Source organism: Ctenopharyngodon idella, chromosome 6 (genome assembly GCF_019924925.1).
Source record: "Ctenopharyngodon idella isolate HZGC_01 chromosome 6, HZGC01, whole genome shotgun sequence".
NCBI lineage: Eukaryota > Metazoa > Chordata > Actinopteri > Cypriniformes > Xenocyprididae > Ctenopharyngodon > Ctenopharyngodon idella.
This window is the reverse complement of record NC_067225.1, coordinates 20,735,150-20,757,583: the sequence shown is the minus strand read 5'-3', so window position 1 is coordinate 20,757,583 and position 22,434 is coordinate 20,735,150. Positions and strand designations below refer to the sequence as shown.

At 36.6% G+C, this 22,434-nt stretch overlaps 1 protein-coding gene across 1 annotated transcript in view; it reads left to right on the top strand.

Annotated features, from left to right (window-relative positions):
- Positions 1-22,431, top strand: part of adcyap1r1b (adenylate cyclase activating polypeptide 1b (pituitary) receptor type I) — a 36,893-nt gene extending 14,462 nt beyond the window's left edge. The window contains exons 3-14 of the mRNA XM_051897084.1: positions 4,302-4,398; positions 9,740-9,850; positions 10,831-10,931; positions 11,085-11,182; positions 12,006-12,138; positions 12,534-12,687; positions 12,780-12,840; positions 12,946-13,015; positions 13,127-13,218; positions 13,302-13,431; positions 13,735-13,776; positions 17,808-22,431. Coding sequence (XP_051753044.1) covers positions 4,302-4,398; positions 9,740-9,850; positions 10,831-10,931; positions 11,085-11,182; positions 12,006-12,138; positions 12,534-12,687; positions 12,780-12,840; positions 12,946-13,015; positions 13,127-13,218; positions 13,302-13,431; positions 13,735-13,776; positions 17,808-17,996 — 1,278 coding nt within the window. The 3' untranslated portion in view covers positions 17,997-22,431. The remainder of the gene's footprint in view (positions 1-4,301; positions 4,399-9,739; positions 9,851-10,830; positions 10,932-11,084; positions 11,183-12,005; positions 12,139-12,533; positions 12,688-12,779; positions 12,841-12,945; positions 13,016-13,126; positions 13,219-13,301; positions 13,432-13,734; positions 13,777-17,807) is intronic.
- The last annotated feature ends 3 nt before the right edge of the window (positions 22,432-22,434 follow it).

Sequence of the window (22,434 nt, the reverse complement as noted above, 5' to 3'; positions counted from 1 at the left end):
TAAATGCATTTAACACTTAGAGTGGAATGATGTTTATTGTCTGGAATTTTGAAGCAGGTTTAAACATATGGTAATTTAAAATGGAATAACTGCATTGGATTTATTATTTGTATATACTGTGTTTGGTTGCTGTTGGGCTGCTGTCATTGTTTATTTAGTAACCTTGTACCTTGTCAGTTCTGATGTATCATCGCAGGATACAAGAACTCTTGACGGATGAAGTGTTGCTTTACAGAGGTTTAGACATTAATCTAATATGAGTCAGGGGCCCGCAAGGGGTGCTCTGTGGAAAGATTCAGGAAAAATAGTTTTAAAAAGTTTGAGATTATTGCTCTTTTATACTGCTTTTAAAACACTGGTCAGGAATTGAGATAAATAACAAATTAATTTATTAAAATAATTAATTAATAATTATTAATAAGTAGTTTCTGTCCAGATAATATTTTATATATATATATATATGTATATATATATATATATATGTATATATATATATATATATATATATATATATTTTTTTTTTTTTTTTTTTTTTGTAATATTTTTGTAGTATTTTTGCCACTGGTGCTCCCTCCAAAAAAAAAGAAAAAACGAAAAAAGATGCCATGTCTGTGATTTATGTGTTTTAGGTTTATGTGTTTATGTTTTAGGTTTCTAAGTCACAACTCTCACACGATATATCTGTATACATGGCTGCCAAGTCTAATTTTGATCCAGGGTAATAAGTCAATGTTGCGCTCATCAAACTGCAATCTAGTACTGTCAGAATCCTTAAGCTTTATCTGTTCAGTGCCCTGACAAGGGCAAGTGAGTGATGCTAGGCAAAATGATCATTCAAATGTGTATTTAACAGTTTTTGAATAACACTGGGACTCTTTAAGAGTTTTGCATCATCTCTAGTAGCCTTGTTACAAATTGATGATACACGGGGCAACTTTTTGAGCAATTTTGCCGGGCAATGTTGCCAAGTGATGTTGCTTGGGCACTTTCCCATTGAGAATAGGCAATAAATTTCGATCTAAAGCGTCCAGATAGAAATTTGTTTCCCATTCTCAACGGGGAAAGTGCCCAAGCAACATCGCTCTGCAACATTGCCTGGCAACATTGCTTAAAAAAGTTGCCCCATGTATCATCACCTTTATACCTTTACGGACATGCACAGTTCAGTTATTTATGAGAGTGACAACCACATTCTATAAGCAAACTCACACCTGTAAATTTTTCGGACTCACAATCACAACCATATTCCTTGGCGGTCCCCTGCTTTGTGAACGGAGCCATACTGGAAAACGTCTTTATCCCTTGTTACCTGAGAAGGGAACTAGACGCTGCGTCACAGTATTAACACTTTGGGAACACCTCTGCGTGATTGCGTCTGAAGCACATGTGTGAAATCAGTCCAATGGTGAAACAGAACGTCACGGGCAGGTGACATCATGACCAGGAAAGCTTCTAATGAGCCGAAGCAAGTCGATCACAGGAATGCAGGAAGTATGGCAGGGCGACAGCATTTTGTTCCCTTCTGAGAACAAGGGTTACTGGAGCAGGGCCCAGGTCCAAAACATAAAATCTTATGAATGTGAGTGGAGAGGACCAGCCCACCACATCACACATATCTTGCAGGCACACCCCTGACAAAAAGGCCTTCGAGGCCACCATACTTCTAGTTGAATGAGCTCTGACAGCCAAAGGTGAGGGCTGACCAGAGACCTTATAAGCAAGAGAGGTAGCCTCAATTATCCATTTGCTTAACCCTTTGACGTGTCTTGGCTGGTTTCAGACATTTAAATACACATAAGTACTAACAAAACAATACATTTATAGTTTGTAAAATACACACTGATGTCTATGGAAGCAGCAATAATAATCCTTTCCATCCATCCATAATTAGATGACGTGTTTTATTCATATCAGATACACTTGGTGTAAGTAACTGTAAATTTTAATCTATTCTTCTCCCAGTTCACCGGCCACTTACTTTCATGCATTTCAAGAGAAGTGGATGAATTCACGTGTTGTAAATCCAACAGATGCGATTCTCTGAACTGCGGCACAAACTAACATGGCAGCGCCCATTGCGCATATAGCTCAACTAACGTGATCATTATAAAAGGTGTTTAAGCAACAAAACACATTCACTTACAAATATTTGATAATCGGAATATCACATATTTCATGGTATCGATAACAAGTTTGTGAATATTTTGAATAAAAAAGGAGAAATGAAATAATAGCAAAACATCAGTCATACACCACTATTGTGGCTGCAGTGTCACATGACAAGCAATGACGCATCGCCATGAAAACAATAAAGTGATAAGTTCTAAATAACGGTCGCCTTGAAAAACTCATGCTGGGGGCTCAACCAGAATATTTTAAAATTAGCTGTGAAAGGGTTAATGTCTGTTTGGATGCTGGAAGTCCTTTCTTAGGGGCCATTTATATGACACCGTTTCAACTAGGCCTTAGCCTCAAAGCACCACAGAGGAAACGTGTCACCAATGGGTTTCTCCCCAGGGATATACCACCCAAAGGGAAAGTAGTATGCATCTATGGCCGCCACGTACACCTTATGCAGGGATAACCCTGTGGAAAACCAATCCTGCAGCAACTCCAGCACTGTACAAACCGGGCAGTTAACTGGGTCCTACTGTTGAATTCCGCACCATGAAGTGAAAACCCTCCACTTCAATGCGTACAGTTTCCTTGTGGAGAGAGTAAAGTATGATCTAAACAACCACAGTTGAGAGGCCGGAGTCTGGAAGTTGGGCCTCCTCAGAGGCCAAACCCACAGCTTCCACAACTCTGGGTGGGGGTGAAGGATTCCGCCCCCTGCCTGAGACAGAAGGTCCCTCCTGACTGGAATCTCCAAGGGAGAGCCGTCGAGGGGACACAAGGTCCGAGAACTACACTCAGGCCGGCCAGAACGGGGCTACTAGTAATAGACGGACCCTGTCCCGGCGGACTCTCTCCAGAAGTCCAGGGAGCAGAAAAATGAGGTGAAATGCATGCAGACAGGGCCGAGGCTCCCTCACAGCAGGGCTGGATGCACGAGGAAGAACCAGAGAGAACAGTGTGTCGTATTTTGAAAAACAAACAAGTCCACTTCCACCTGGTGAACACCCTCCATACACCCACCTGCCAGTTTCCATTCCCTGGCCCTCAGCCCTTGCCTCAACAGGTCTGGCTCCCTGATGTTGGTACCTAGGAATGTAGACTGCTTTCAGGGTGTGCAGCTTCCCCTGAGACCACAGGACGATCTGGTTTGAGTCACGTTCTGCTTTAAAGTCAACATTTTTAACTTGAGCTACTTGCCTGAACGATTCAGATAGAGCAGATCTAAAATCGGACGCAACCCCCCCCACTTCTTTGGAATAATGAAGTACCGGCTGTAGAACTCGGACTCTCTTATAGGTGGAGGAACCCGTTCTATGGCCTCCTTGCCCAGGAGAGTTTTTATTTCCATTAGCAGAGCCTGCTCAGGGTCTACCACTGTGAACAGAACCCTGTTGAACCGAGTCGACTGAGACCCAAATTTAATTCTGTAGCCTTTTTTATAGTCTGCAGGATCCATTGTGACACATTTGGCAGAAGTTCCCACACTGTCAGATGGTCTACTAAGGGAACCAGTCTTTCGAGGGAACCTGGCTCCCGAAGCACAGAGGGTGGCAGGGTTGGTAGAACGTCCTCTTGAGGGCACCGAGGAGGAATGGGCACTTCTTGCTGAGTTGTGAACCTCAGGTGTGAACCCCAGAAGGGCCTGCCCTCAGAAGTCTGATGCCACTTTGCCAAAGCCTTCTTTCCAAGAACGACGGCCCTCAGATCCATCTTCTGCTTAGGAGGCTTCAGCTGAGAGTGCCGTCCCGACCCCCAAGCTTTGTAAGGGGGGGCACAAGAAGTGACACTCTCCTTTTGTTGCGCCCTGTTTGAGAGGCAGCAGTGGGGCCAGACCTGCTAGAAACGCAAGCCTAAGCACCCTCCTCAAAAGAGTGCCAGGCGGGAGCGGAGCGTGCGGAGCGTGCGGAGCGTGCGAAGCGTGCGAAGCGGAGCGTCACCCTCCCATAACGTTCTGTTTCACCAGTGGACTGATTTCACACAGATCTCAGGGAACAACATCTGCATCTGAAATTGCATACAGGTACTACTTCTGAATAAGTACTTTGTGACCATTTAAAAGTATGTTCTATATAGGATGCACACACTGAACAGCTGTTGTGTCTAACATTTCACTCACTCACTCACTCACTCACTCACTCACTCACTCACTCACTCACTTCACTTCTGTTTTAAACATCTTTCAGATCTACTGCATGCATCCAGACTGTGTCATTCAGTTAGAAAAAGAGAAGTGCATGGAAAGGATGGTCATGGATGACCCCAGCAGTGAACCTGAATTAGGTAAGAACTTCAAACATTTAAGTGTACAGTATGTGTATTTACCTAGCAATAGTTCAGACTAGAGAAAAATTTTTCTCAAGAAGTCACCCAGGGAAATTTTTAATTATGTATTCAATTTAAATACATTTGTATAAATTTTCTAATAAAACAATCCTCACCACGATCAAAAAACAAACAATTGTGCGAGTCTGTGTGTGTCTTGGTGATGTGCTCATGTTTATGTTGAGCTGCTACTTCTTATTTGTCAGACTGTGTGTACATGATGCATATTTACTATTTCAATCCACACATTTTTCAGTTGTATTGAAGAGCCACACATGAATGCTTTTTAGTGCAAAGCTATTAGTGTTTAGCTGTAAATTAAAGCAATATATAAACCAGAAACTGCCGTTTTAGTCATCTAAATATAGCATGCTTGCAGTTATTCATAGCTATACTAATAAACATTTAAAATAAGTTTTAAAATGAGTTTCAATTTAGATTAGGGATTTAACAAGTGATCTGAAATAAATGGGTGACGGAATTAAACCTAATGCTGTCAGACTAAGCTGAAGAATTTAAGACACTGTGATGGTTCGCAGGAAATGGGGGGAAGATCATAAGCTCAGAGCACTTCCAGAACTGACTCCGACACCCCTCCAGTGCTGTCTGCACGTGGCATTGATCATAATCCTTTGGACAGTCACAATCACAGTCAGTAATGAAATACTGACATTTTGATTTGACAAGGAGCTGTCCTTAGGGAATGGACTCATGCATTAACATGTAACTAGAGCTACCCACAGTTTTAGGCTATAAGCTGAAACTTAGGGAACGGAGTGCTGCAAAGCAAATAAATGTTGGTGGTTTGTGTGGGCTACAATAGCTTATTCACACATCTTTATCCCATTATTTTGCCTAATTTACTTTACCTATTTTTAGCTGCTGAAAATAAGCACTGATTTGATCATTGGCTTTTTGTATCATGTATTTATTTCATAAGTAGTCGGAAATTCTCCTACAATATGGAATGCCTACGATGTGTTGTATTTCTGGAAGATTCTGGAGAACAAAGACAAACAGCCCTGTCTTTTATCTAATCACGCATCTGTGTCTAATTTACACAAGTAATTAAAGATGCCCTCAGGAGAGAAATCATGATTTGTCATTTTGCGTGAGCATTGCAATGTATTCCTGGAAGAAAAAATTTAATCCTTGCATCCCCAATGAGCTTTGCTTGTTTGTGTTCACATGGATATAATGCTTATTTACATTAATTTCTTAAACCATAAAAATATATACTGTATGTTTATAGGACAATCTCTCAGCAGTATCTTACATTAAATATACTTTTCATACTGTCTTGGGACTGTGCTTATGGCATTGGAATATAATTCTGGGCCTTTTTTAATCAATTTCCTTTATTCAGCCTTTTTAAATGGGCTTAACCAGTTTCTCCTTTGGGTCTGTGTTTGGCACTGCTACAAAGAAAATGATACTGTATAAATACCCAACAGGATAGACAATAAAGAATGTTTGACAGTTATCGGTCTTTAATGGCTTCTCGGTGCCAGCTCTTGAGTGATACACGTCAATTTGTTTTAAGCAATGAGATGATAGTGCTGGGGGTCTATCAATTATTTACAAAAACTCATTTTTAATAACTTCAATCAAAGCTAAACAGCAAAATGTACATTTCTTATAATTATTTTAATGGCTCTGCAGTGTAAATATCATGACAAAGTATAAAATTCAATAAAATAATAATAGGTGGCGCATGTTATTACGCATCTGGCTTAAAGTACAATATCTAACAGGGGCTCCATCTTTCAATCCACTAAAGCGAATAAAAATATGATTTAAAGCTGCTGTCTGTAAGTTTTGCCTCTTTGTCGCCATCTCTGTTTGCAACCTGCAATTGCAGTGATATGCAGAACCTATCTTTACGTGCATTGTGCATCGGCATGGCTCCTCGGCGTGGATGAATCTAATGTTTGTTGTCAGTCACCATACCGGTGTGGATACTGTACTTCGGAATCACAGATTGTAGTCTTGAAGTATGACCAAAGTAGGAATTTTCACCGGAAAATGTCATCTGAACAAGTAACATGTCTGTCACTTTTGTTCTGACAAACTGAGGGGAAAAGCATTAGCCTACAATAAATCGCGCTGCCAATGGTGATTAAATTATTATTGTTGTTATACTTTCTCAAATTGTTAATGTTAAGAACATCAGCATTGCGTGACTATGTATTTAGTGTGTATTAGCGTTACCTGTAGATTTCAATTTCTGTAGCCACTCCGCAATCTTTTGCTTTTGACTACAGGTGAATCTCCAGTTGTCACTGATAATTATCATTTGGACCTTTCTGGATTACAATCCGCCATCAAAATGATGAGTTTAATTATTTCAGCTGCTGTGAGAAAAGGCTATAAATGATCCGCTACCAGCAGCATCCTGCATAGTCTAGCTGGGACTCCTTCCTTTCTGTTTACAGGTGTGACGTAATGACGCAAAGATGGACTGCTGCATGCTCGAATTTCCCTCGGAAATCCACCAGTATGATTTTATTATAAAAATATGTTGTGAATCGGGCTAAGGTAATGAGATAGTTTTGAACACTGGCTGGTTATGTACTTGCTCAAATTAATTTTGGATAATTTAACCAAAAAAAGTTACGGACTGCAGCTTTAAGTTTGTCATATTTCTTATTTTAATTCATTCCCTCAATAACTTCTGTTTTTATTCATGAACCAAAGCTCTCATGGTCTTGCAAAACTGTAATCACAAATGACTAGAAAAGCCATGTAAATTCATTGGTAATAAACCTTGAAAAACATTCAGGCAAAACTTCCAGAATTAAGAAAGTGTAAAGATTCCACTGGAGGAGAGCGTTGAGAACCCAAGTGCAGTTTTATTGAACATAAACATGAATTAAATTCAAAACAAAGACGTGGCTTGACTTGACCTTGAAAATATGAGCAGGAACAGAAACAGGAGCTCACCAAACAGTGGTTACAGGGAACAAACATACACAAGAGAACAATGAAACATGAGGGCTATTTATACAGAAAAACTAATGACAAACAAGGAACACCTGTGAACACTCAAGACAATAAACCAATCAAAAAACAGAACTGAACCACATGAATAAAATCAACCAATGACAACATAACACATGAGACTAGGGAATCACATGACAACAGGGAGCACATGGCAAACATAACAAACAAAGCATGAACTTGAAATATATATATATATATATATATATATATATATATATATATATATATATATATATATATGATATAAAACTTTCATATACATATTTAATTGAACTAATTTAAATAAAATTATTATTACAGTAGAAATATCAGAAATATCTTGAGGGGCCTTCAAATATCATATTTTACAATGAAGGCCCTCGGAGTCAGAAAGGCTGAGAACTGCTGCACCAATGCTTGAAAAAGATTGAAGATTGAACCCGTGTTTTAAATGAAAGGACGCTAAAGGCTTTGGAATAGAAAATTCCATCTTTACCATTCTAGAATTTTCCTTTTATGGAACTACAGAAAAACCCTAAAGAAATAAACTCAACATTTGATTCTGTGAGTGTTGCAAGTATTGTTGGATACCTTTGCTGCAGACTGTAATAATTCAAAAGACAAAATGTTTGAGTGCTTGGCTTGAGAAGCAGAGTGTTTAAAACACTTGCTTGGCTTTTTGTTATTATAAATGTTTGACATTTACGCAGACCACCAAGAAGCAAATGTCAACCTTGCGTTGTTTGAATTTATGCATGTAATTTAGAGTAAACATTTGGGCAGTTTATTAGGTTGCAGTGAAGGCTGTTGTGTGTAAGCTTTACTAGCAAGACTGTACGGATGCAATGGAATGGAAACAGAAAATTTCCAAAACTGTAAATAACTGTACAGTGACTAGCCTTTAATGAAGTCTGAATGTCTGGGTAATATTTTGAAAGCACTGTGAAAACATTCTAATATTTGCAGCAGAGGAAAAACACAGCTGGCAGATGCTGTCCTGTCCATGTAAATCAAGATCAGCAGTCAACACACACACGCACACACACACACACACACACACACACACACACACACACAAACACATGGTCTCTTTACAATTTCTCTTTGGTTCCTTAATCCTTGATGGAGACGATAAGATGCTTTAGCATCACATGGTTCACTGAGAAACTCTCTTTTCTCCCTCAATGATGAGGGATTTATTGAAGAACATTGCCAAAATAAAAATAGATAAAAGGATAAATAAATAAGCTAAGATGTTCTGCATGCTCATATAGACAAACAAACAATAAAAACGCATCACAGAGTGATGCTGACGTCATTAGATTATGTGTAAAGAGAGACAGAGAAAGAGGGAGTAAAACAAAAAATAAAGATCAACATGGCTAAAGTTTCTCATTTTTCTAACATTTAATTAGAAAAACTTAAATTATTAATTTAATTATCGAAAAAAACCCATCTCTATTTATATGTATTTACCAAATTTGAGCCTTTTCTTTGACATTATAGACCTCAAATACACTATTTTATATTGTATGCATGCTAAAATGCTGTGGCATTGTTTTGATTGAATTCCTACAATCTATCTCCTTATTGGAGCAGATGGAAGTCTATTTTTGTCGCGTGTCATTTGCGCTGATTTTCACTGAATCATAAGAATGGCTGTCAAGTAGCACACCTAAATATATCTTAAACTAGGCTGTTCTATTCTCAGGTGCCGTAAATACCCCAATAAAAACTGGTTCAGAAGCAGAGTTACCACAAAACTTTACAGTGTTTTTTTTTTTTTTTTTTACAATTGCTAGGACAAATTTCTCAATACTTAGGTCACTTTTTCAAAACTCTTCACACAGCTCTCCTAACTAACTTTCAGCTTGGCACATAATTTCACATTCAGTGTAGCAAATTGCTGTCTTATTCAATTTTGAATTATGCTAGATTTTGAAATTAAGATAAACAGTTTTGAAAATAGTATGTAAACGTGCAAATTGGCCTGTAGGTATAGAGTTTTGGTGGTGTTTGTGTCTGAGAAATGTATTCATGTAATATGAAAGATGTCGTCATTGAATGTATTTTGTGCCAAAGAAGTGATAAATGATCCACAGTTTAGCTCACATAGACTGATGATGTGCTTACCGTTTTTAAAAATGTGTCAGCCATTGTAAAAACCGTAATGTTGTGATTCTAGCCCAGCACTTATTTATTTATTTTAATTATACTAGTTTTATTTTAAGTATAATATTGTTTATTATATTGCTGGTTGGTTAGGCAGAGATTTCAACTATAGTTTCGATACTCCATGTCATTTTTTATTCTCTAGTCTGCCGATGGATGTGGGACAACCTTACATGCTGGCAGCCAGCAAAAATTGGTCAAGTGGTTTGGATGCCCTGTCCTGAGCTATTTGAAGTCATGAGTGAAGAAAATGATGGTAAGCACATGAATGAAACCTCAAATTGTGGGGTGTATTGAGAAGAGTTGTGTGTTTAAGTAATCAGACTCAGGTTTTTCATACACTGAAGGAGGGAATCAGGCCTTATCAAGAGACCAGAATATCATAAAGATTGAGGGTTGGCCTCTTTTGACTTGGCTAGTAAGGACCTACCCAAAACCCCATAATGCACTAGAAACCACTCAGAATACTTTAGCTACCACATAGTCACACTTTGGAAATAATTTCAGCATTCATATTTTCTTTAGAAATGAAAAAATCTTGATGTCATGAAATGAAAATGCTGTCTTCATTTATTCATCCTCATATTGTTCCAAACCTGTATGTATTTCTTTCTTCTGCTGAACACATAAGAATATATTCTAAAGCGAATGCTGATAAACAAGGTTTCGGTTCCCATTGACTTCCATTGTATTTTTATATGTATATATTTGTCAAAGGGAACCGAAAATGTTGAGATACCAACATTCTATCTACTTTTGTGTCCCACCGAAGAACGATAGTCATACAGGTTTGAAATGACATGAGGGTAAATAAATGATTTTTTTCGGGTGGACAATCCCTTTAACAGTGCTATTTTAGTATTATTTATTTAGTATTTATTAATGTTTTGAATTAGTTGAATTGATAATTTTTATATTATCAGTTGTAATTTTAGGTTTTTTTTTATTTTTTATCATTTTGTTGTGTTCCCATTTAGCTTTATTTTGATTTCAGTTTTAGTTTAGTTTAGTAATTTTTACTTAAAGTAAAATTATTTTATTTCAGTTAATTGCCAGAGCAGCATTTTTAATTTGTATTTTAAGTTTTTAAGTTTAAGTTTTTCATCTATATTTATTTGAGCGTCGATCAGCGGAAATGATGTTTGATCATTTTAGCTAACCATGCTTGTTAACAATGTTTATTTGTTCTAAATTTCTCTAAAAAATGTATTGGATTTTTTTTGGCACCTTTTGTAGAGTTTGGAAAGGTGAGTCGTAACTGCACTGAGGATGGCTGGTCGGAGATGTTCCCTCACTACGTTGATGTTTGCCCTTTTAATGAAAATGGAACAGGTCCAGTAAGTATCCCTCACCTTTCCTAACCCTCTCAGCCTCTAAAGAAATCTCTAAAGAATTTTTTACTGTATTTAGTGTAGAGTATATTCATTATTAAGAGATGGGCATGTTTGAATTAGCTGATAGTAATTAGCATTTCTTCTCTTTGTTTGTAGGACATGTACTATGTGTCTGTAAAGGCTCTGTACACAGTGGGCTACAGCACCTCGCTGGTGTCTCTCACCACTGCCATGGTCATTCTCTGCAGGTTCAGGTGAGAGGTCAGAAAAAGGTCGTGAGCTTTCGTTCTATTCTCAAGCTTCAGAGGAAACTAGAGAATGTGTCTTAGTGTGACATGTTTAGAAAAACACCTGCATATCAGTAATAGTGAGGTTTCACCAACAGTCATTTTGATACACAATTATAAATTATATTTGGGGCATAATTATTTAATAAGGTAAGCTATTGAGCACTAAATCAGCATATCAGAATGATTTCTGAAGGATCATGTGACACTGAAGACTGGAGTAATGATGCTGAAAATTCAGCTTTGCATCACAGAAATATATTAAAATAGAAAACCATTATGCAAAATTGTAATATATTTTTGATCAGCCATAAATGCAGCCTTGGTGAGCTTAAAAGGATAGTTCACCCAAAAATGAAAATTCTGTCATCATTTAGTCACCCTGAAGTTGTTCCAAATCTGTATAAATTTCTTTGTACTGCTGTACACAAAGGAAGATATTTGGAAGAATGTTTGTAACCAAGCGGATCTCGGCCCCCATTGACTACCATAGTATTTTGTTTTTCCTACTGTGGTAGTCAATGGGGGAGAGATCTGCTTAGTTACAAACATTCTTTCAAATATCTTCCTTTGTGTACAGCAGAATAAAGAAATTTATACAGGTTTGGAACAACTTGAGGGTGAGTAAATGATGACAGAATTTCATTTTTGGGTGAAATATCCCTTTAAGAGATTTCTTTCAAAAACATCTTGCCAAGCCCAAACTTTTGAACGGCAGTGTACATATAGGATGCGTTTTTTATTGAATTTGAATGTAATATTTCTTTATTGCGATTGTCTTTACCCTCAGAAAGCTACATTGCACCAGGAATTTCATTCATATGAACTTGTTTGTGTCCTTCATCCTGAGGGCCGTCTCAGTCTTCATTAAAGACGGCATTTTATATGCAGAGGAGGACAGCAACCATTGCTTTACACACACCGTGAGTCTCAGTCTCTCTCCCCTTCACGTCGCACACAAATACCCATGCAGTCATGGTGATGGGGCCATTAACATCCCGGGTTGCCCATGTCATTTCTTTGTTTAAGGAATTAGTCTCAGAATGACACATTTGTGTTGCTGTTGTGTGCTTTAATTTGCTTCAGATAATGAGGTCTCTGTAGTCACCTCAGTTTCTTTTTGCATGGCCAACTAGCTAAATGTGCTTTGAAACCCTGTGCTCTTCTGTTTTTAAAGGGAGAGTTCACTCGAAAATCAAAATTCATTTACTCACCCCAATTCTAAATCTGGATGATTTAGACTAATTATCCAGTGAGGTTATGTAAATGCAAATTTATTTTGATAACGGGTATTCACCCTAAGTTTTTCTTTCTTCAGGTGGAGTGTAAGGCGGTGATGGTATTTTTTCATTATTGTGTTTTGTCAAACTACTTTTGGCTGTTCATCGAGGGCTTATATCTCTTTACTCTGCTTGTCGAGACGTTCTTTCCTGAGAAAAGATACTTCTACTGGTACACCATTATTGGATGGGGTATGACCCAAAATTACACTCATAAACACATATATGCAAGTGTCTGCAAGTGAAATGACTGAAGTTTATTTCATTTGCCCATGTTTTCTCAGGTACTCCAACAATATGTGTGGCGGTCTGGGCTGTCTTAAGAGCTCATTTTGATAACATTGGGTAAGATTAAGGATTTATTTATACTATCTATAGTAATGTTATTTAGTAAATAAATCAATGGAAAAAAAAAGGTCATATTGGATAAAGATCTGACATTGCCTGCAGTTGCTGGGATATTAATGACAATGCTGCCATCTGGTGGGTGATCAAGGGTCCTGTTCTCGCTTCTATCATGGTACGGCTAGTAAATATTCGATCCCAAAAGACTTTTGCTACTGCATTATTGTATTGATTCAACAGGACAGAACTAAATATACACCATATATCTTGTCTTTTTTACTCACAGATCAACTTTATACTCTTTATTGGCATCATTATAATCCTGGTGCAGAAGCTGCAGTCTCCCGATATTGGAGGGAATGAGTCCAGCATTTATCTGTTAGTCATATAAATTTTGTTGAGATTAGCACCATTACATTCAGTTGCGGAGTCACATGATTGGTGTGTTTTGTGATTGACAGGCGTCTGGCCCGCTCCACTCTTCTCCTCATTCCCCTATTTGGAATCCACTATACCATATTTGCGTTCACGCCAGAAGATGTCAGCAAGAGAGAAAGACTCGTGTTTGAACTTGGTCTTGGTTCTTTTCAGGTATAAGCCCACTTTTGCTCTTTCAGATATGAAATTTCAAATACTTGCACTGACGACGACATTTTTTTATTTCATGTATATCATATACACTTGTGTATAGTCTGTTGGTTAATATTATTAGGTATGTATTTTAATTATTGTAAGGTCAAAGTCAGTCTGAAGTCTGAACTGAAAAAAGTATTAATTTTTCCACTTTAATTTATCTGAAGTTATATTATTAGATATTAGAATTAAAACTTTGGCCAAAGAATTTTACTATGTTTTAAGTTATTTTAAAAACTGTTTTAATTTCTTTCTTCTCAGGGTTTTGTTGTAGCTGTTCTTTACTGCTTTCTCAATGGAGAGGTAAGTCCTTTATAAATGCTATTGAAAAGTAAAATAATGTCTGCGATTTGAAAAAAAAAAGTCTTGTTATTCACATCGAGTATGAACTGATACATCTAATTCTGGTTTAGCATGGGGGAAAATACCGGTTACCACACTTACTAATGGATTCCTATTGGAAAAATTAAAATATATTGCATGCAGAATTATTAGGCACGTTGATTTTTTGATCATATTTTTTTTTTAGCCACATCTTACCAATTCCAAACAACATTAATCTTAATAACTACTATTAATTTTGTATTTAATCATTTATAAGTGTTATACAGGTGCTGGTCATATAATTAGAATATCATGAAAAAGTTCATTTTTTTATTGTAAATTATTTTTAAAAATGAAACTTTCATATATTCTAGATTCCCTACATGTAAAGTAAAACATTTCAAAAGTTTTTTTTTTTTTTTTTTTTTTAAATTTTGATGATTAGAGCGTACAGCTCATGAAAGTCCAAAATCCAGTATCTCAAAATATTAGAATATTTCCTAAGATCAATCAAAAAATGGATTTGCAAAACAGAAAAGTTCAAGTTCTTTAAAGTATGTTCATTTGTGCACTCAATACTTGGTCGGCAGCACATATTACAGCAAATGACTTGCTCCTAGCACAAATTACAGCATCAGTGAAGTGTGGCATGGAAGTGATCAGCCTGTGGCACTGCCGAGGCACTATTGAGCCTTCAGATCATCTGTATATTGTTGGATCGACTGTTTCTCATCTTTCTCTTGAAAATATCCCATAGATTCAGGTCAGGCATGTTGGCTGGCCAATAAAGCACAGTAATATCATGGTCAGCAAACCACTTGGAAGTGGTTTTTGCACTGTGGGCAGGTGCTAAAGTCCTGCTGGAAAAGGAAATCAGCATCTCCATAAAGCTTGTCAGCAGATGGAAGCATAAAGTGCTCCAAAATCTCCTGGAAGATGGCTGCATTGACTTTGCACTTGATAAAACACAATGGACCAACACCAGCAGACATCACGGCCCCCCCAAATCATTACTGACTTCAGAAACTTCACACTAGACTTCAAGCAGCTTGGATTCTGTGCCTCTCCAGTCTTCCTTCAGACTCGGGGACCATGATTTCAACATGAAATGCAAAATTTACTTTTATCTGAAAAGAGGACTTTCGACCACTGTTCACGGTCCAGTTCTTTTTCTCCTTAGCCCAGGTAAGATGCTTCTGACATTGTTTCTGTTTCAGAAGTGGCTTGGTAGTCCTTTTCCTGAAGATGTCTGAGTGTGGTGACTCTTGATGCGCTGACTCCGGCTTCATTCTACTCATTGTGAAGCTCTCCCAAGTGTTTGAATCGGCTTTACTTGACAGTATTCTCAAGCTTGCGGTCATCCCTGTTGCTTGTGCACATTTGCCTACCCAATTTCTTCCTTCCAGTCAACTTTGCATTTAATATGCTTTGATATTTCACTCTGTAAACAGCCACCCCATTCAGTAATGACCTTCTGTGACTTACTCTCTTTGTGGAGGGTGTCAATGATTGTCTCCTGGACCATTGCCAATTCAGCAGTCTTCCCCATTAGTGTGGTTTCAAAGAACAAGAGATACCCGGAATTTATACTGTAGGGATGGTCATTTAATGAAACTGAAATGTAAATATTCTAATATTTTGAGATACTGGATTTTGGACTTTCATTAGCTGTACGCTCTAATCAACAAATTTACAAAAAAAAAAAAAAAAAAAACTTTTGAAATGTTTTACTTTACATGTAGGGAACCTAGAATATATGAAAGTTTCATTTTTTAAAATAATTTACAATAAAAAAAAATGAACTTTTTCATGATATTCTAATTATATGACCAGCACCTGTATAATTGTTCATGAAGGCTGGAAATGAAAAATGCCTTATATTCAGGCGTGCATAATTATTAGGTACGTTTTCTTTTACAGCTAAAATGAGCCAAAAAAGAGATTTAACTCTGACTAAAAAGTCAAAAATTATTAAATGCTCATGAGAAGGATGCAATACTAATGCAAATTGCAGTTAAGGCATGACCATTGGACAATGAAATGCTCACTGGGTCAGCAGGGTCAGACAAAAACATGTGGTGAAGAAAAGACACATTTTAACTGCATAAGAATTAAGGGTGAAACCATCAGGAACCCTTTAGTCTTCAGCGTCACCATTTTCCAGAACTGCAACCTACATGGAGTCTCCAGAAGTGCAAGGTGTCAGGATCTCAGAGAGTTAGGTTAGGTAAAGAATCCTAAAATATGACCCCCACCTAATAAGAATCACAACCTGAAGTGTAGTAAAATACATGAATACTGTTTTTTTTTTTTTTTTTTTAGGCTTTAGAGCAGTGGTCGCCAACCCGCAATCGACTGGTAGATCTTTATCACTGTCCCAGTAGCTCCCGAAAATAGCAGAAATATGAGTACAAAAAAAAAAGACATTACATTTCTCCAGTGTCTGTACTGTATTTTAGTACTTATTTTTCTGTTGTTTTCGGGAGCTACTTGGACATTGATAAAGGTAAATAGTCCACATCATGCCTGAGTCTGTTAACCACCGTTAACAAAGGCCAGAGACGCTGAAGACGGACGCAAAGAGGAGAAAATTCTGTAGCAGGCAGAGCAGCTCACTGTTCACGATGCTCGAAATATAGGAAGAAAATATAAATATTGAATTGAGGGTGAGGGGTTAATATGAATGTATCTCTGGAGGGAACTTACTGTCTTCAGAAAAGTTTCAATGGCAATGGCATTTTATTTTCCTCTTACCTCCGAATAAAGTAGCTATTTATAAGCGCAGTGCTGCTTTGTTTACAGCGGTAACCAAGGAAACGCTGTATCACTGCTCTTCCATAAGCGCCACCTGCTGTCAGAGAGTGAATTTGCGTCTCATTTGCGAGTTTTTGTTTCATGCTTTTTTTGTGTGTAGCATATAATTTAACAAAAATAAAGTCAGACTGTTCTGTTTTTGCTTTAATTCTTCAATAACAACTGCGCATGCAACGTGTGTAGCATGTTTGTTTGGATCGAGATTAAAATGCAGTGGTTACCTCTAATTTGAAATAGCTAGATATTTTTGTTTATAATATAATAATAATAATAATAATAATATCTGCAACCAGTATCGGAATCGGCCAATTTGCTTGTAAAAAAAAAAATAAATCAGAATCTGAATTGGCCATGAAAAAATACTAAATACAATCTGGGCTGTCTTTTTCTATCAGTTCTTCAATAGGTAGATCTTGTCTTTCATAAAGGTTGAGGTCAGGGATCTTGGGCTTAAAAAGGTTGGTGACCACTGCTTTAGACAGATAGATTGAGAGTGACTCTTGAAGGACCAGCACCGCATCCTCTTGCACCACTGTTTGAAGAATTTATCTTCCAGAATCTGGCAGTTAGATGTGGGAGTTCATTTTTAGCCCCTCTTTGCAAAACGGAATTCAGGGTAGGAGATGGACTAAAAATAAACTCCCAAAACAGTGGTACAAGAGGATGTGGTGCTGGTCCTTCAAGAGTCACTCTCAATCTGTCTGTCTAAAAAGCCTATAAAAAAAAAAATAAATAAAAAAAAAAAACAGTCTTTATGTATTTTACAACACTTCAGCTTATGATTCTTATTAAGTGAGCAAATCTAGAAAAATAAATTGTATATAAAACATTATTTTCCTCTGTTGTAAGCTGCTGTGGATAAAAGTGTCTGTGAAATACATAAATGTATATTTTAATTGCAAAAATATTTTATTATAAAATTATTATTATTAAAAAATATTTTATTATAAAATTATTGTAAAATATTAATTTCATGATTTCTAATTTAAAAAAAAAAAATGCATTCTGTTTGTATAAAGAAATGTCTCTGGATGCCCTTTCTCATTGCAGTGCTCATTACACCAGCCTTACGTGTAAATTATTAACCAGATGATTTAAAATTCAGGCTTGTCCATGACCAGCATAGAAAGAGATCTGCAGATGTTCTCTTGTAGGATCCAATCAGTTTAATAACCCACTGAAGTTTCTCCCCAAAGGTGCAGTCGGAAATCAAGCGAAAATGGCGCAGCTGGACGGTGAACCGCTATTTTGCCGTGGACATGAAGCACAGGCATCCGTCCCTGGCGAGCAGTGGCGTGAATGGGGGCACGCAGCTCTCAATCCTCAGCAAGAGCAGCTCACAGATCCGCATGTCCAGCCTGCAGGCTGAAACACCAGCCACATGAAGACTGAAGACCAAACTCCTCAGAACTAGAGCTACACAATAATCTACATCAACATCCAAGTCCTGTTTCATCTTCTTTAAAGTCTGTATTGTGTCAGTTGAAGCTGTAATATCTGTCAACCGTCCATAGATGACAGGCTTTTGCTATGGTACTCTGAGGAGCTCACAGCCAATGATCTATTGTGTGCCAAGCAAACACGGATGCTTCTGATATGGTCGTATTGGATTTGATCTGAACTGAAAGGAATTACAGGCCAAGGGGAGGTAATGAGTCCATAGCTATTCAGTGTTAGGAGTGTTTCCATCCAGCAAGCTGAAGGTCTTGTATGAGATGGATACATTTGTACATATCAATATTACAAGAGTCTCTCATGTTTTCTTTTCACTGTCTGCGAAGATTTGTGACAGTTCGAGATTCTCAGTATTTCATTGACAAAAAAATATATCAGTTGAACAGGATGACGACAGTCACCGGTGTTATCATAATGGGATGTGCGACATGAAAAAGTCATTTTTTGAAGAAGGAACCACAGGAGCTTAATCAGTAACTGAGTCCCAGTTCCCAATACTAATTTAATATGTAAATAATTTCATAAGTTGTAACTGTAAAATGAAGGATTGCAAGAAAAAAAAAAAAAAAAAAAAAAATCAAGTTTAAAGACAAACGATGACACACTTTATTTGGTGGACATGCTTTGTGGACGGTTCTTGGGCAGTGTTGAAATCTTTTACACAGTCATGTGACTTATTTCCAAAACGAACATTTGCAAAGCAGAACTGGCATTTAAAACCTCCTTAAAACAGTATCTCAACTTGTTTTCATGAGTGGATTCCACTTGTACTTCATGTGCTTCTATTTTTTTAACAGCCGCTATACAGAAAATGTCAGTTAGAATATAACAATGCAACAAAGCTCAAATATTAAAATATAACTGGGTAATATGGGGGGGATATGACAAAACTATACCCACATCTCCCCACTTCTCTGACTATTAGCTGTCATAGAGTGAATTTACAGCAAATAATTATGAATCTTTACACTCATATCAATGAATAAATTCATTTTTACTTTTTATGCTAAATTTCTCTTACATTACTGTTTGAAAGTGGATAATTGTCTTATAGCTTTTCTGACGCATAATATATTTTGCTCATTTTGTAATTTAATGTCATAAACGCATTTGCAAATAGAGCACTTGTAAGATTCCAAAGATTAATTTTTGGATATTTGACCCCTTAAGACGTCATTTGCTGTACTAGTTTGCAGTTTTTTGCAACTGATGTCACTGCATATGAAGATGTTTTTTTTTCTTCTTCAAAGTGCCTTTTTGTTGCACAAAAGAGACAATTGTTTGGTTTTAAAACAGCAAACTGCAACATATAATTTCATCCCTCTGTGAAAGTGCTTTTATTATGCTTCAGCAAACCAAGAGGCCTTCAGAGAATTCAAGCTAGCTTTTTTCCCCCCTTTGGCATAACTTTCTATGGGCCTTCTATTTTCTTTTTGTAATGCTAAAAAACAAAAGTTCGTGTCATGTTATTTTGATATGAAAAACCAGTTCCAAAAACTGAGAAAAGCTGATTTGGAGAATTTGGGAAAGAAACAAACATCTTGCATACATGATCATGATACATTAGTTTTTCTCCCCAATGTAAGAAACTGTTTACATTTATATATTCTCCCTTTGTGAAGCATTTTTATTGGTGTTTAAACAGATCTATTACAAAAGAATTCCTTGTTTTTCAAATAATAACTGCAAAAAGAAAATGCACACAAGGTCAAAAATAATTTAATGTTTTATATGATCAATATTTATTATATATAACAATATACTGTATTATAGATTATAATTATTAAGCATTTGAATTTGACTAAGTGGAAATTAGTGTTTACAATTATTATTATTATTATTATTATTATTTAAATGTGAATTCTAACCTGACATAATTTAGGTCTAGGTGGGATCTTTTTCTAAGATGGAATGACTTTGATTCCAATAAATGTATATGGCAAAGAATTGTGAGTAGCCAACAATAAACAATTTACTAATAATTGTTTAAAAATCTTTATATTCAATTTAAACACCGTAAAATGTTTAAACACTGTCTCTTTAAAAGGTACACTATGTAACTTTTAACAAAACTGCATGCAATTTGCGGAAGAACATTGTTTTGGTTGTGCTCCGGCTCTGTGCGGATGAATATGACCCTTCACAATAGATAATGCTTTAAAATGAACTCTGTTAGAGAGCTACATATGGCAATTTATCTGTTCAATAAAATACCTTACCCACCTGTAATAAAAACGCCATCTTAGAGTCGGTTTTACATTTCAAATTCCCTAGTTCATCTCTGAAAAGCAAAGCCAATGTTGATTCTTGTTTTATTACAAGCTCTGTCGCATTCTCTTTTTGCCAACAGACTCCTGTTAAGCGGTTAGTAGTAGTGCTGTCAAAAGTACTGACCATCATACTGAAATTTTAAAAATATGACACTTTAAGCGTTGTTGAGCAGATTCGTAAACACCTCTGATTGGCCATTGTGTTCACACGCTCATCAGATGTCTGTGATTGGCTACAATGATCAACGCTTCAAAAACATGTTGTAAATAGACATCAATGACGCTCTTCACCGAGCACACAGATACACACGGGAGCGTTTGAAAGCAGGTGTCTATCAGTGGACCGGTCAGCTGATAGACGCCTGCTTTCAAACGCTCCTGCTCCCACTTTCAAAGTGCTTTCAAATCGCTTTCAAATTCAAACACTTACATGTGCTTTCAAATGCTCCCATGGGTTAATAATTGTAGCCAATCACAGAAACATCTGATGAGTGCGTGAACACAAAGGCCAATCAGAGGTGTTTACGAATCCGCTCAACAGCGCTCTAAGCATCATTTTTTTAAAAATTTCAGTACCGACTTGGTATCGCGGTCTGTACTTTTGACAACACTAGTTCGAAGTTCAGCGTGCTCGATATCACTTATAATAAGCTTACCATGGTAAGACAAAAACACATTTTGGAAGAAGAATTGATGATGTATTGACTAAAATTTTGTTAAGTTTGAAAAAATGTTACATGGTGTACCTTTAATTCAGTGACATGATCAGTGTGTGTTAGCATTACACTCTACTCAATGTGACAGCACTGAGCAAACAAGCTTTAGCAATACTGTACATTGTGGACACTTTAAAGCAGAGAAATTATTTGTAATATTTTTTAGTGTAAATGTCAAAATAACTAAATAGCGTGTCATTTCACAGAACGTAGGCTACGCAGAAGTTTGATTTTAAAATTGAGAATTCTGCATTTAGTTTTCAGTTGAATTGCTACTAAAGAGCTCTTGCTGATAATGTTGTTTAAATGTGTCGTTCGCAGCATCGCTGCATATTCCTTTTAAACGATGCATGCATTTCCTGTGATCTAGTGTCTGCTAAAGCATACAAAGAAAGTGGGTGGCTTATTATACTGATGTACAGCAATATTGTCATTTCAAGAGAATACCACAATGACAAAAATAAGTGAGTCTTACTGTACCTATAGGGCCAACAAGCATGTGCACTTTCTTGAAAACACATCATGACTATTTTTAATATATCCTGTTAATTATTACAGTGATTTTTGTATAATATATTAAGACCATTTTAAATGGCATACTTTGCTCTAACAGCTCTCTAATACCTCTCATTTACAGTAGTGGGATTGCAGTGCTGGCACAGATTCTCCACAAACTTACCCAGAACTAGAAAATCTGCACATTTTATACCTCTTACAACATTCAACAGAATCTATTGACCTTTCAGCACATGTGCCTGCAAATACAACTGCAGATTTCCACTACTGATGACCAGAATATACATAAAAACAGGCTGATGGGAAATGAAGTAAACTGTCAGTGTTACACGGGTATAGAGATGAAAATCTGTGGGGTTTTATATTTTACGACAGAAATTGCATTCGATTTTTTTTTCTTTCTTGTAGATTCAAATTGTGTGACAATGTATGATAACTAATACTGTAGGTAGAATAAGCTATGGATTTAGATGTAATATATAAAATGTTGTTTTAAGAGATTTGACTTGTAATGGAGGGGTATAGTACACTTAATGTCACTTCACACAAACTACATGTGGAAACTTTGAGCGTTTCTTACTTTAAACTCAAACATATCACAGAAAAGAGAAATACAGTATTTAGAATACTAACATTAAAGTGGTTTTGGAGATTTGTAATGACAGTAGATTTATTGAATGTTCTAGATGATGTTAAATGCAGCTAAACTTGCTTTTGTGGACAGTTGCTTACTTTTTATGCTTTTCTTTTTCATTGTGCATATTTTATGTCACTGATTGTGATGTAAAATTGTTTTGTTGGATGTATGGTCAATTTTTTGTACATTGATTTTAAAACATCATTAAATGTTTTTGACAAGTAAAGTT